The sequence below is a fragment of the Amborella trichopoda genome, chromosome 13 (assembly GCF_054954075.1).
Source record: "Amborella trichopoda isolate Santa Cruz 75 chromosome 13, AtrichopodaSantaCruz75HAP2 v2.0, whole genome shotgun sequence".
Lineage (NCBI taxonomy): Eukaryota > Viridiplantae > Streptophyta > Magnoliopsida > Amborellales > Amborellaceae > Amborella > Amborella trichopoda.
The window spans coordinates 2,170,058-2,186,531 of record NC_142348.1 but is presented as its reverse complement, the minus strand read 5'-3'; the positions used below and the strand labels follow the sequence as shown (position 1 = coordinate 2,186,531).

Sequence of the window (16,474 nt, the reverse complement as noted above, 5' to 3'; positions counted from 1 at the left end):
AAACCTTTTATTTTTAGTACTAGGATTTCACAATCACTTTTAGCCATTGAATGTGCAATCAAATGATGAAAGTGTGCCAGAAAAAATTTGCTTTGGACTTTGTGCTTAAATAGTAACACGTCTTTAACTAAGGAAATTATCACAAATATACCTTAATTTTCGTCTATTTAGAAAAAAAAAAAAAAAAACCTCCAACTTTCATAAACCTCACACACACCATTTTTTTCAATTTTGGGCATTTTTTAACTACAATAACCTGGACGGTAGTCGTATTACCGTGAAACACAATTATGATACTTTTAAGTACTGTAAAAATTAACCCATGCTATATGCCATTTTAACTACCGTAAACATTTTAAGTACTGTAAAAATTAACTCATGTTATACGGCATTTTAAGTACCGTAAAAACTAGCTCATGTTATACGGCATTTTAAGTACCATAAAAACTAACCCATGTTATATGGGACTCGAAATGCCGTAAGCCTTTTTCTCCTTTTGTTTATATTTACCTTTTTCATCTCTCATTCGTTTTATGTTTATCTCTTCTTTCTCTCTCCAAGGAGATTTGTATAACAACATGTGTATACCTTACCCTCCCTATAAAAACTCCCTTCAATCCCATCCCCTAAGAAAATTAGACAGAGTTAGATTTTGTATCGTGTTAGAATGGCATTTGTTGAGTTGATGAAATAAGTAGAGAGAGAAAGAGAGTTAGAGAGAGAAAGAATAGATCGATATTAAAAAGAATTGGAGAGAGAAAGAAGAGATAAACATAAAAATAATAAGATGAAAGAGATAAATATAATGAGAAATTACGGCATTTCAAGTGCCGTATAACATGATTTAGTTTTTACAGTATTTAAAATACTGTATAACATGGTTTGGTTTTTACGTTACTTAAAGTATTGTAATTGTGCTTCACGGTAACATGACTACCGTGAATGTTATTTTGGTAAAAAAAACGCTTAAAATTGAAAAAAAATGGTTTGGGAGAAGTTTATCAAAATTGAGGGTTTTTTCTAAATAGAAAAAAATTAAGGGTTTATGAAAGTTGAGGGTTTTGAAATCTAATGGTCAATGATTATGACTTTCTTGTAACAAAAATAAATAATTTCATTGTGAGGGGGTTAGGATCATGGTGGTAGCACCTCTACACCCAAAACATTATGTTGCGGCATCCACTTCCACTGACACCACATTACTAACACCTTTAAAAAAAAGTTGTGTATCGCCACATTACTGACATCTTCAAAAAAAAAAAAAAAAAACAAAAAAAAAAGAAAAAAAAAGAAGAAAAAAGCAAAGTGCTCCACTATTTTTTTTAAAAAGGGGTAGAGCACGTCTTCCTTATGCATTTCCTATATAATATGTGAAAATTACATGTGCGCAACGTTTGGGGCGCAAGGGATCCCTACTTTTTTTTTTTATTCATTAATGCACAAATGTAGGCCGTTTATTTTTCTCCTTCCTTATTGGCCATGTGATTTATATTATGATGTCGGCTTGTCGGCTCGTATTCCAAATAGTTGTGCCCTTTTCATGATTCCTTTTTTTAAGATACATTTTGAATTTCACATTTTAGGAATATATAATCTCTAAGATTGTGAAAATGTACAAATAAATAAATGTTAAAAGCTAAAATACTAATAATTTTTTGAATGAAAATTTTAAATTGTTAAATTTACCCCTTTTGGACACTAATAATTTTTTGAATGAAAATTTTAAATTGTTAAATTTACCCTTTTTGGAGAGACCAAAACTTTATATATCTACTAGCATTTGTGCCTGTAAAGGGAAGGGCAGGGCAGGGCAGGCAGGGCAGCACTAGTGTCTGGTGGTGGGGGTAGCCAATCTAGATCAAGATATGTTCAGTCTCAAGCAAGCCATCCAAATCCACTGGATCTAGGCCTAGACTCCAAATCCACTGGACCTAGACCCACACAGGGCCGGATCTAATAAAGGTAAGCATCAACCCATCTGGACCTGTTTACAACCCTATAGGAATCCCCATGAGGTGGCTATGCAAGTTGCCAAGCATGTTTCAAACAATGTTATCAAATTCACTTTGCCTTAGCTGAAGAGGCTGAAATATTCTGATCTTTGGCTGAAATAGGCTGAAATCATTATTGATGATAAGTAATCTTTGGCTTCGGGCTGCTACGACCTGATTCGGCTTTTTCGACTGAAGCTTCGACCTCTTCAACCAAAACACAAAAATATCATTTTAAAGTACAATCATGTGCTTCAGTCTGATTCAGAATCTTTTGGTTGAATCACAAAATTGTATTTATTATTATTACTATTTGGATTTTTATTTCTAAAATTTTTATTATTTTATTATATTTTTATATGAGTAATGATCCTATGAGACCTTCCTACACCCATGTGTGTAGGACCCAAAAGGATCACCATTAAATTTGACACAGATCTCTATAAAAATCAGTCCCACACCTATATGATAATTTTTTTAGAGATCTGTATCAAATTTAATAGTAATCTTTTGGGGTCCTACACACGCAGGTGTAGGAAAGTCTCATAAAATCATTATTATTTTTATATATAAATATATATTTTATTGATATTATATATATTTTTTTAAAAAAAATCTCAAAATCTTCCTCTAAATCAATCGAAATACCGAATTGCTTCATTTTACCCAACGATTCTGAAACGAATCTAGCAAATTGGAGGATAATAAAGAGAGAAGAACAGTAGGAACCCATATGCCATTTTCGTTAAGAATCGCATTTAATTTTGAAAATGGACCTGGTCTAAAATTAGTTGCTAATAAATGAGGAGGCCAAGTTGGCTTTTGTTGCTATTTGAAGATGTGAGTCTCGTTGGTTTTGACAATTGACCCAAAAATCAAAACTTCATTTGAACATTGAAAGTTAAAAAGCACACGTGCTGCTAAACATAGGTCAAAATAATGTTAATAAACAATTGGCCACGACCAAATCAGTCCATGCATTAGCAGTTTCCTTCTCTCTCTCTCTTCATAAGTTATGAGAAAAGGTTCCTATGCTCTCTCTCTCTCTCTCTAAAAATGTGTAAGAAAGGTTTCTATGCTCTCTTTCTCTCTCTACCAACATAAGAAATGGCTGTCTCTCTCTAAGTCATCAATAATGATTACTTATCTATGGCCAAATCAAGTATATGGAAAGATTATTCATGCCTTTTGTATCTCTCTAACAAAAGATTTCTTACTCCGGGGGTAGTATGCTATTTATCTACTCCCTCAGGCAAAACTTACATTAGGAATATCTTTTACATCCCAAATTTTTGGGATGCGATCTCTAGAACCCGACAACCAATCTCAAAGGAAAAAACTTTAAACGCCCAGTCGTTTTTTTTCGTGACGAGAGTATTTGAATTTATTGATTCACAAATTCGAATACATATATATCAGAAAATTAAAACAACAAATAAGTTGCACCCTTCTTGGCCAAAAGCATGAGACTAACCGTGAAGTCATTCAAGGACTTGACTTAAATTTGACGTATTAATATAATTAAACTTTGCTACTCGCCCATTCTACTTCGAAAGAATGGCATCCCAAGATTGCACCAGAATGATCTAATTTTTTGTGGGAATGATCTAAATGTTCAAAAACTCAAACTTACAAATTTTTATATTTTAATATAATCTTCTAGTTAAAATCAGATGGATCCTAAAATTCTAAATAAAAACGAATATACCAAGTAAGTGTTTTGTCTAAGGGAGTAAATGTGTAATATGCTCATGAGGGAGCATAATATATGTACATTTATATGTATTACTTGTACATCACCCTCCATTGTCGTCAATCCTATAACAAATGGTTTCAAATGAGGGTGCGGTTTATAAGGTTGCCACGATCCAATTAAGACGCACCTCCAAATTTTATTATAACATGTAATTTTGGTGTAAATTTTTTGTAAGTTTATTTAAAAATCTATTTTCATATCTAATTATAAAATTTAAACTTCAAAAATGGTTAAAGTCAAGTAGATCTATAAACATATGAAAATCTTGAAAATAGAAGGTTTAGATAATACATTGCAAGATGCATTATTTTTGGGACTCAAAATCTTTTTATATATATATTCATACGTCTCGATATGTTAAAATGATCAATTAGAGGGTCTTTCAACATTAAAACCACCTTTTCCGAAAGATTTTTGAGATACATTTGTAATTCTACATTTTAAAGTTGCAACCTTATGTACACTTTTATCTTTAAATAATACACTTGATAAGAACTTCAAGAACATAGTGACGAGCTTATGGGATAGCTACTTGAATTGAAATTTATTAATTTAACATAATTGTCATTATTGAATAATAATATACTATAAGGTTAGTACGTATAAATTTAACTTATATAGAATAAAAAATATAAATATGTTATATGTACTAATGGCAAGTTGATCAACATATTATAAAATTAGTACCAAAATCCATTTAAAAAATAGATTATTAAGACGGGGTGCATTTCAACATATGAGTTTGGGGACTCATATAAACTGTGTACATTATCTAAAGGGTGGGATTTATATAAGATGCCTTTTTTATTCTGCAGAAGTAATGCACACCTTTAAATTTCGATTAAATTTAAGAAAAACATTTATAAAAAGGTGAGGCCCTAAACAATTAGATCGAGATACACTTCAAAAATTCACTAGAATAAGTTGTTTGATGCTGAAAACCCTTAATTCGATCATTTCAACCTCAAGATGTAAAGACACGAGAAAAAATAGATTTCTAGCATTGGAAATAATGCATCTAGTAATGAATTATTAAGACCGTTAATTTTCTAAGTGTTCGTAGATCTACTTGATCTATACTATTTTTTAATCATTAAATTTTGTAATTAAAGATGAAAATAAATTTTGAACAAGATGTTCGACAAAATACGGCTTATTTGATTGGTTAGGCCCTCAGCCTGGTTCAAAGACCCTAAATTTAATACAGAAACAAATAAAGTATTTTCGATATTTCAAAGAACAAAATAAATCCTGTATATGTACAACACTCCGGTACCCGTTGGCATCCACGCGTATATATACAAGTAAAAAATAAAAAATAAAAAAACAGTTCTAATGTGTTAATCTCCCATTGACGGGAAACCCTAAACCGCCGTGAAGTTCACCGGAAAGTTCAGACTGGCCGGGAAAGTGGCTGGAAAGTTTAACTGACGAGAACCTGAGAGTAGCCAAAAGGAGAGTGAGGAGAGAGTGGGGGGACCTCAAAAATCCCCTTTAATTCACCGCAGTCCCACCAATTCGACGGAGTGAGAGGAGGCGCCGTGAAACCACTTTCCGGCCGTGTCTCCAGCCAATTTTCCGGCGACCTCTTCATACACATGTTGTGTATGCTTTCGTCGCTCTCCATCTTGGGCACCTTCAAGCACGTGTTGTGTACGGTTTCCTCCCTCATCCTCTTCCGTTCCTCTCCGTTAGGGTTCCGTCCGGCGACAGAGGCTTCGCCCGCAACTATTTGTGCTCCCTTTGAAGCTCCGTTAGGGTTTTGGCTGGTGATTGCGGCTTCCTCTGCAACTCCCTTAGGGTTTCCGTTGGGGTTCCGTCCAGCTTCGAGGGGGAAGTTGAGGATGGCGCGGCTCCCTCTGAGCCTGAAAGCTGCCTGGTCATAAGCTCGAGCTGCTTCAATGGCCGTGTCAAAGGTTCCAAGCCAAACCCTAGCTCCTTGCTTGTTTGGATCTCGGATCTCAGCTGCAAACTTTCCCCATGGCCTTTGGCGCACGCCTCTGTAGTGCTTTTTCGAATCGGAGGAAGAACCAGTTATTCCGGCCGATTTTTCGCCGGAAAACTTATCCGGCCTGGTATTGCGTCCCGTAGGTGTTAGGTCGAGAGGCTGCGCAGGGGGCAGGGCCAGGGTCAGCGATGGCCTTCGAGAAATGGAAGGCGAGGAGTTATGGGGAGGAGGAAGTCCAGTTTCTCGAGACTCTGTTATTAATGGCGTTAAATTACTCGTTTTCTCCTTATTTATCCGTGATTTAGAGGTCATATCTTCAAGACCAGAGGTTTTCTCCTCATGAACTGTAGATTCAGAGCCAATTTCCAGTGATAAATTGGTTTTGTTGGAATCCAAAGCTTCAAAGAGCTCATCAATTGCGAAATCGCCAAGGAGGTGCTCTCTGATAAGGTCCAGCACAGAAGATGACTGAAAAGCTTCCATTAATGGTTTCTTCAAAAGCTTCACAGCTAAAAATAAGCAGAAACAGCGACGCTTTTGAAGCTTCTGCAAAAATTCAAGCTCAAAATTGGAGAAATAACAGTCTAGAGCTCAAATTAGGCCCAAAAAAAACAGAGAAAACACGGAAGAGGAAGAAAGAAGAGTGAGAAAGAGAAGGAAGAAGAGCTTACAGCTCAAAATAAGCCCAATAACACCGAGAAGAGGAAGTAGAGTGAGAAAGAGAGAGAAAAGGGAAATCAGCTGAGAGCTGGAGAAGTAGAGAGAGAGAGAGAGAGAGAGAGATAAAAAACGTGGAGGATTTGATGAGTAAACGGGAGGAGTGTGGGGGGTATTAAAAGGGTTGGACTTGGTGGCTCCTTTATCTTCCATGGAATGTAGAGAGAGAAAGGATTTAGAGAGAGAAAGAGACATGGAAGCATAAAGGAGAGAGAGAGGAAGGTGCAAAGAATGAGGAGAGGAAGCATCGCTCTCGGTGTCGTCTCTGCAACTAACTCCTGATCCTTGCTTCCTTGTCTTTTCGTAATCTATAAAGTTCTTTTCCTATTTTGAGAGAGAGAGACACACTTGTTTGACGAAAGTACCCTCAATTTTTGGTTGAAAAACAATAGTAGCCAAGATTAGTCCAAATAAACTGAGCTTTGAATTTTTCCAAAGCTGAATTGGGGTGACAATGTGAAAAAGTGCCAACCTTTTATGGATTTCCCCATTTTATGGAAAAATCTCAAGTACATTTTTTTTTTGAAAAAAGTTTACATAAGTTCGAGGCTCTAAACAATCAATTTAGAGTGCACCTCCATGTCTCAATATCCTCAAATTGATCATCTCGACTTCAAAATGTTAGATTTCAAGTTTTGAAAATAATGATAACGTATTTTTTTGACTGTCAATTTTCAAGATTTCCAGGTTTTCATAGATCTGTTCGATCTACAGTATTTTTGAAACTTTAAATTTTATAATTAAAAATAAAAATATATTTTAAGGCTATCTCAAAGATTTTTAGTATTGAAATTACATTTCTCGACACTATTTGAAGGTGTGCTTTACTTTGCTGTTTAGAGCCTCGGCTCTATACATGCTACACCCCTTTTTTTTTTGTTTTTTTATTTAACTTAGTTTACTTTTATTATTATTTGGTGGTGTGGTTTGCATAAGTTACAACTTTAAACAATTAAAAGTAAGATGCACCTCCAAACTTTGTCATGAGATACAATTTTGGTGTCAAAAATTCTTGGGATGGTACAATAACTATTTTTATTTCTAATTACAAAATTTTAAATTTAAAAAATAGTTCAAAATGAAGTAAATCTATAAATGCATAAAAATCTTGAAAATTGAAGGTCCAGACAATGTGTTGTAAGATGTATTGTTTTTAAGACTTGAAATCTCTTTTTTCCTCCAAATCCATACATCTCAATATCGAGATGATCAATTAGATGTTTTTTTTCCTCTATATCCATACATCTCAATATCGAGATGATCAATTAGATGTTTTTTTTCCTCCATATCCATACATCTCAATATCGAGATGATCAATTAGATGTTTTTACATCATCAAAATAACTTTTTAATAGATTTTAAAGGTGCAACTTAATTCTAAATTTAAAGGTTATGTAATTTTTTTTCGATAATTTTAATTGCTTTTATTCCATCTTTTTCATTATACTCTTCTTTGGGGAAGAAATTTATATAAAATGTCAACCTTATACTACAGAAGTAAGACACACCTCAAACGTCAATTGGAAAAAGTTATTCTGATGCTGCAAAACCCTCCAATTGATCATCTCGACTTCGAGATGCGTAGATATGAGGACCAAAAAGGATTTCACAGTTTGAAAATGGTGTATCTCATAATGTATCATCTAGACTATCCATTTGGGCAAAGGGTTGGGATTGTGGTGGTAGCACCCCCACACTATAGTCCCCACGTTGTGGTTTCCACTCACACTGACACCATCCCACTAACACCTTCAAACAACTAACTCTTAAATTATTTGTAAAAATGGGTAAGGGCACTGTCTTCCCCACTGAATTAACTTAAAAAAAAAAAGGCCATTCATTTTCTATAGTTTCAATTGTTTATCGATCTACTCGGATCTATGCCATTTTTTGAGTTTTAAGCATCATTTTAGGAGTGAAAATAGATCTTTAGGTCATCCCAGGAGTTTCTAGCATGAAATTATGTCTTTCAACATAGTTCGGTGGTGTTGTGTCCTATCATGTAGTATATATACACCCAAAATCTCATCTTGATATGATTTATAGAGAAATAATAAAATTTAGATAATAACATGCATTTTTAACCATCTAATTGAGATTTGATTGTTGGACGATAACCTAAATTACTATTTATTTTAGATGACAACCTCTTTATATATATTATGTCTGTATAAAGCTACCAAAAGGTGACACCTTTAATGAATAGCAATATAGATCGAATCCTAGCCATCAAATCTTCATCGGGTGGTTCAAAATACATGTTACTATCTAAATTATTTAATCTTTTTCTTATAAATCATATCGAGGTGAAATTTTGAGTATATATACTTGACACTATAATATACCATCTAAAAAAATTATTAAAAATACTTTCAAAAATTTAAAATAAAGAAATCAACGCAATCATTTTAAGGGTTATCTTGGTCATTTTATATTTTAAAAAATATTTGTTTTATATTTTTCTCTTATGCCTACTTTAGTACATATGTCCAAAATTTCATCACGATTTGATTTCTAAAAAATATTAAAATTTAGATACTGATATATATTTTGAACCAACCAATAAAGATCTGACAGCTGGAGTTCCATCTATATTACCATTCATTATTGGTGTCAAGCTGTGGATAGCTTATTTTCATTAGGTCCATACTAGAATACATCTAGATCTGGACCTCATCAAGTCTTTACTCAAGGGTGTGCATACCCCACCCACTTAGTTCACTTGACGAGTCCAAACTAAACTCTGGTCGGGTCGACCCAACCCGATTTGCACCATGTAAAGACAAACATGTTTCTCCTTATTTCTTTAGAATTATCATGGCTAGTTTTGGAAACAAATGTAGTTAGTTTTCCCATTTTAAAAGTTTGAAAATGGACCTCAAGTATCATTTTCTTCTTTAGTGATGAACATAAACAAAAGTTCTACAACACTCAAAAGAAAAAAAAAAAAGAAGGAAAAAACTAAAAACAAAAGATGTAAGAGCAATTCATTAGATTTGTTTGAGGGTATTAAAGCCATTATTTGAACGTAGAAAGCACGCAAAATATAGTATAAAATTATTAACTAATGGCACGTGCATGTATTTATTACAAAAATGTAAAAAAATGTGGAAAATTCATAAAAAATTGAATCACTAAAGTACGAAAGAGGCAAGAGTTGGTCAACTTTGGGTATTAATAAAGCCGTATACAAAGAGAAACAACTGCATAACAAGACTTTCATCAGTAGCACGTGCAAATAGGCCGTTTACTTAATTCATTTTTGCTACTTCTAGGAAAGAAGAATACCACTTTCATATATAGTACTACTAATAATTCAAAAATATTATTAAACAACAGAAGATAATGTATTTTACAATATCTACTTTTGCTCTAGAAGATTTTGGAATGATTTGAGAGAAGAGAGGTCCCCATGCAATTATCTTAATTCTAGGAAAAATCGAACGGAAACGGTTAACTTGATATGGTGTTGGAAGTGATTCAATCGGCTTAATCGGTAATCCAGCCGGTTTCAGCGGCCTAATCGAGCGAGTCTCAGGTGCTCAAAAAGTGTTAAAAATAAAAATATAAAAATTTAATAAAATAAAAAAAAAAAATTTAAAACATGATTAAACAAAGCACATCCAAATGAAATTGAAAATTAATGATAAAATGAATTTTAAAGAATTGATTTGTATCCAGGGGTATTTTTGAATTTTTTTAAAAAGATGGAAAAATATAAAAATAAGTAGTAATGGTTAAAAAATTTCTAATATTTTCCAAAAATGATGAAAAATATTTTTAAAAATACATTACAAACAAAATCCTCTTATTTTTTAAATTATATACTTTGAAATTCTATATAATTTTTTTGATTTTTTTTAAGTACCAGACGTATTCACTAAAACCGGTTGAAACTGGAACTGGGCGATTCCGATTTGAACCACCCAATTTTTCATACTCTAGGTTAAACAATTAGTGATTCGAATCAGAATCGCCCGTCTGAATTAGCTCAAATTGGGAGCCATGTGGTTTGACTCAGAGTCGTGTGTCTGAATTAGATCACATTGGGAGCCTTGTGGTTTCGAGCAAGAATCAGTAGGAGCCCCCCTTGTCTCATATGTCTTTTTTTTTGGGTTTGGCTCGGTCTAGCTTAGACTCACCCAAGTGGGACTGGGAACTTGGGTCCAGGCCCATGACGATACACTTCTTTCCCACGTCTTTAGATTAGTGGGATGCTATTTGAGAAAAGCTCTTTCCGATAAGCGGTGGGCTTTCCCATCAACCAAATATTAGAAAGCGGTGGGACCTATTTGGGAAAGCACTTTCCCATCAGCCGTCTGCTTTCACATCAACGAAACATAAGAACGTGGTGGCCTGCAAGGAAATCTATTTCCCTGATGGAAATTTCCCGCAAATCAAACAACCATATTGAAAACCCTAGTATAGTAGGCTCCCCATCTTTTATTGCAATTTTGGATGAATCTTTCTAATGGAAAACGGTTTGATAGTGCTGCAATCCTATCAAAATAAGTAAAGCCTCATTTCATAACTCATCAAAAATTACAATTCAATCTTTGAAAAACATTTACATCGATCAACTCGGCTTGAACATTGTGGTTGTGAAAAGAAATTAGAATTTCAAGCTCTAAATACAGTGTATATTATAACAAATTATCTAGACCGTCTAATTCGTCCTAAAAAAAGATTCACATATCTAAAGGTTCTACTCCATTTTTTGAGTTTCAAATCTTATTGTCGGTGTTGAAAATTGATTTTGGAGCAATTATAGAGATTTTTGTTGTCGAATGTGCTTTCTGGACTAGAATTTGAGGTGATGTTTTATTATGTTTTTATAAAGCGTAAGCCTTGTGGAAACTTTATCCCTTTCTAGAAGTTTTGAAAGTCGAGTCCAACTAGTCATTTTCCAAAACTTATTTTTCCTTTAAAATTGAATCTCACGTAGCCTGTTGATAACTACTCTTGAATAAACAAAAACTCATAATTTGGGAGGTTACAAATAAAAAATTTCACTCAAAACCACAATAAGTCTCCCAATTTAAAGCTTCATTAGCTTAGAAGGAAACCATTACATGACTTTCCCTTGAAGTATTAAGCCTTCCTTTTCATAGTTGGCATAATCTTCTTTTTTAAGTTCAGATAAAGCACTGGAGCAAGAGATTAATGGACATAATTTCATTTGTTTTAATTTAAAGAATTAATGTTTTCCATTTGATGCTCCATGACCTTGAACACAGGTGCATTTGACTAGTGGCATTACATGTTGGGTCACAAAGATTTTGCTCTCTCTCTCCATATAGATCTGTAATTTACATACCAAGAACTTCCCCCAAAACCAAATTGGAAGGTTATGTTTAACTGGAATATATAATCATTTTTTAATTCTATTAAACAGCTCTCATCTTCATAATGGAAAAGTATTTGGTAAGCCGGGGATTCATGCATCCACCCTAGTTTCAGGGGATTTTAAGACCTGAAACACATCCCAAATCATTGTAAAATCATTTTTGCTCCTATCTAATTGGAACTCCATAAACTATGCAAGTTTGCAGCTCTGTCAGCACATTATCACTTGTGGAGCCCACCAACTTCACTTATATATGCCTATCATCGTGCTTACCTCATGAGCAATAGGCTTTTACAACTATCTTCATGCTTACGACATGAGCAATAGATTTTAATTAATGACATGAGGGTTTATACTTTACACCTTATTTGCTGGTCTTTTCTCCCCAACCTCTACTTCAAAGTTAGACATTTTTCATTATATCTCTAGATTTCTATTAGCATATATATAGACATTTTTCATTATATCTCTAGATTTCTATTAGCATATATATATATTTTTTGATTTCAATAGGTATATATATATATATATATATATATATATATATATATATATGTGTGTGTGTAAGATACTACAAACGCCTATAGGTGAAAATGAACAGTGGCTTTTCCTAAGTAATAAACTGAATCCATAGAACAGCATTTCAAACACTTACATACTTTTATCCATTTAATAAAGACATCTGGTTTAGTGGTTTCCTCCACTAAGTTAAATTTATTTCAAACAAAAATAAGATTCTTAGGACATAATATTAATCAAGGAACTATCATACCAATTGATCGCTCAATACTTTTTGCTGATAAATTTCCTGATAAAATCCTTGATAAAACCGAATTACAACGCTTTCTAGGATGTCTTAATTATATAAGCGATTTTTACCAAAATCTTGCTTTAGATGCAAAACCTTTATATGATCGCTTAAAAAAGAATCCTCCCCCATGGACTAATATTCATACTCTAGCTGTCCAACGGCTTAAACTTAAAGCCAAAGAGCTTCCATGTTTAAATCTAGTTGATCCCGAAGCTTTTAAAATCATTGAATGTGATGCTTCTGATCTTGGCCTTGGAGGCATATTAAAACAATCTATTAATAATTCTAAAGAACAGTTAATACGTTTTACTTCTAAAGCATGGAATCCAACACAAAGGAATTATTCCACTGTAAAAAAGGAACTACTTGCTATCATCCATTGTGTTTGCAAATTTCAAACTGATATTCTCAATCAACATTTTCTCATACGAACTGATTGTAAAGCTGCTAAAGATATTCTGCAAAAAGATGTCCAAAATCTTGTATCTAAACAAATCTTTGCCCGTTGGCAAGCCATTTTATCTGCTTTCGATTTTTCCATTGAACATCTGCACGGATCTTCTAATTCTCTTCCTGACTTTTTAACCCGTGAATTTTTGCAGGGGGGACCATATCCATCACCCTAAAAAAGACAACAAGACGAAACCACTTCGTCCTACGGTTTTCCCTTCTCACGGTTTGCAATTCTATTCTTCAAATAAACATATTAATACAAATATGAATCCTCAGGCAAACAGCCAATGGATCTCATTCAAAGCAATCGATATGGGCCTCTCATGCCCAGTCATTCTCCTCTTGACCTAACCCCCATGTCACCATTGCGATCCACAAATGTACCAGAATACATAATACAATCTCCTCCCCAAAGTCCATTTGTTACCCCAAGTCCAGCATTTACCCCAGCATCGTATCCAAATAAACAGACCTCAAATTCTCCCAAGTCAATTTATACTGATACTGCTTTCTTACCAGAAGTTATTATCTCTGATAATCATACTGGCTTAGACCCATGTAAAATAGCTCCTCTATATCTCTCCAATCATATGAACTCTTCTTATGGTATCAAGAATCGAGAATGGTATGAAGCCATACTCATGGAAACTGGTTCAGTTTCCATAGTACATTTCTACCAAGAAAATACTAAGATATTTGCATATTCAAAATTACAAATCAAAAGGTTACTTTCATATGAAGATTGGGGTTGCAATCCCAATCAAGGGAAAAAGCTTCTCAATCCAGGATTCCAATATAAATCATACAAGTATAGTGAATATATTGAAGCATGGCACAAAGTCCTTGCTTACCAAAATCCAAATAATACACACTCCTGGTATATCCAATTCAAATTCCCTATCCTTGAAAGGTTCCCTAGCTGGTTCAGACACTGGTTCTTAATTTGGGGATCTTTGACCCAGATAATGCCAGAACCTTTTCAAGCCTTACAAACTAAATTTGTTGAATATAATACTTGTACTGAATCCGATGATTACCATCTTTATTTCATGGCCATCTACCAAATTCCCTGGATTCTCAAATGGGAATATTCAATCTCTGAAAATAATACTCATGACTATACCTACATTCCCCAACTTGGCAAAACCGTAAAGGTTAAATGGCGGGATATCTTCAGAACTAATCCTACTACTTTACCTTTAAAAAGAATACCTCCGCAACCCACAACCTTTAACTCTGCTACATATAATACAGTCAGTCTCCCTACTTTCTCAGCCTATCTCAAAAGGTTGAAACAGTCGAATCCCAATGCTACTTTTGAGGAAATAGAGCAAACATTGCTCCATGTTTTCACTCCCAATACAGCCGTACCAACATCATCAGAAGAAACAGTCCAGTCAGGAAATCCCCTGTTGGATGATTTCAGCCAAAGGCCCACCGAATGACCCGACCCGATGGTCCAATTCCTTCTTCAGCATCGACATGACTGCTACGACATCGACAAGACTACTACAGCATAAAATATTCCCTTTTCACAAAAGACAAATTCCCTCTTCATAAAAGACAAAAACAATAGACGCGTCCCTCTACAGGAAAGATTCCTTTTCATAAACGACAAAAGCCACGTTGCACAAAGGACAACCTTACCTCTTCGCCAAAAGTTCTGCACCGACAAAAGTCATATCAACCAATATCGATGGTCCGATTTCCTTCTTCTCCCGCACATACAAAGTACTCCTACCATCGATCACACGCACCATTACTATGCAAGATTCTTCTTTAGCCATCAGCATATCAGGGATCGCCACGTCCCCTCTTCGTACCATATCCTTATCTTTACGAAGCCTTCTCCAGCAAGCAATCAATCCTGAGCCACAACCTCCTTCTGCCAATCACATCCTTTCCTTCGTCGGCAAGCAATGGATTCCAGCCACTCATTTGAGACCAAGCCCTCTATAAATACCTCTTCAACCAAGAAGAACTCAGAGCATCAAGGATAATCCTTCAGCAGTTCAGCAGACGTTCTCACAGCAGCAGCAGCATAGCTTCTAGATCTTCTCATACTTTCTCTCTCATAAGATCTCTTCTCTTCCTCTTACCTTCTTCACTTTTCACTCTGTATTCACTCTGTATTTAAGGCATAGGTCATCGACGACAGTACTTCATAAAAGTCGGTAACCTCCATAACTTTTTATGTGTGATTGTAATCAGTCTTCTTTACCTTCCTTTTTGCCTTCCGAGTGGAGGAAATTCGCAAGCCTGTGTATATGTAATCAGTGAGTAATGCAGTTTAAACTTGTCTTTACTTTTAAAATCTTTGATTATACTCATACTTCGTGGATTGTCTTAGACATTTCAATATTACCAATTATTGTTATGTATTTCTTTATTACATTTCTGTACTTCAGCAATTAATAGTCTATAATTCCGCAATCTTTTCGTACTTATTATATATCCTTATCTTTACAAAGCCTTCTCCAGCAAGCAATCAATCCTGAGCCACAACCTCCTTCTGCCAATCACATCTTAGGGTAGATTCTTGGGTAAAAATGGTATCAGAGCCAACCCTGTATTAGAGATCTCATAGTATTACCAGTCTTGTTATCTAAAGAAACTTAAGAAATTTATCCATTAGAGAAAGTTGGTCCGAGTGTTAAGACACGAGACGAAAAAGTCTTATGCAAAGTACCGCCAAGGCCGAGGAAGAGCCGTTAGGGAAAACGCTGGACTTTTGGTCGTCCTGAGTTGTCATTATCCGCAACCTAATAATGGAGAAATTTATTAAGAATCTAACAGATAGCACAACTAGTAAAACTAATAGAACTCTAAGGATCAAAAACAAGGAAGGACTTGTCATAAATGATATTGAAAATCAAATCCAGAACTGGAACATACCCAAGGTTCCTATATCCGATATTTACAAAAAAGGTACATTCGACCTCAAAGTCGGATATGCCATAAAAACAGTAGAAGAAACTCTCTCTGTTACTAGTAATCAGGAAGACTTTCAATTATTATCTAAAAAAATATTACAAGTTCATCAAAATAAGAATTATAAGTATTTACATATAGGTTTAATACAAGTAGCAGTTAAACCTCTAACTAGGTTAGGATTAAATAATTCTATTCTAGTTTGTTTAAGAGATACTAGACATAATAAATTCTCAGATTCGTTACTAGGAATGGTTGAAACTAGTTTATGTAGTGGACCAATATATTTCAATTGCTTTCCAAATTATTCCGTATCATTAACTGATCCAAACATATTAAATGTTTTATCTTTAAATCTTAAAACGCAAGGATTTGACATGATGGCAGGTTCTCAAAACATAGCCATTGTTTATAGAATATATTATAAGGTAATGAACACATTATGTCCAAATATACTCCAAATAGACAATAGGGGACAAACAATATTTTTTCAAACCAATATAGAAAAATCAAATACGAT

The 16,474-nt window shown here is 34.3% G+C and overlaps 1 protein-coding gene across 1 annotated transcript; it reads right to left on the bottom strand.

Annotated features, from left to right (window-relative positions):
- Nucleotides 1-4,944: 4,944 nt before the first annotated feature.
- LOC18428270 (ethylene-responsive transcription factor 5) lies at nt 4,945-6,742 on the bottom strand. Its single transcript, XM_006837306.4, has one exon. It carries the CDS (start codon nt 6,176-6,178, stop codon nt 5,171-5,173), a length of 1,008 nt encoding a protein of 335 aa, XP_006837369.1. The 5' UTR covers nt 6,179-6,742; the 3' UTR covers nt 4,945-5,170.
- Between the last annotated feature and the right edge of the window lie 9,732 nt (nt 6,743-16,474).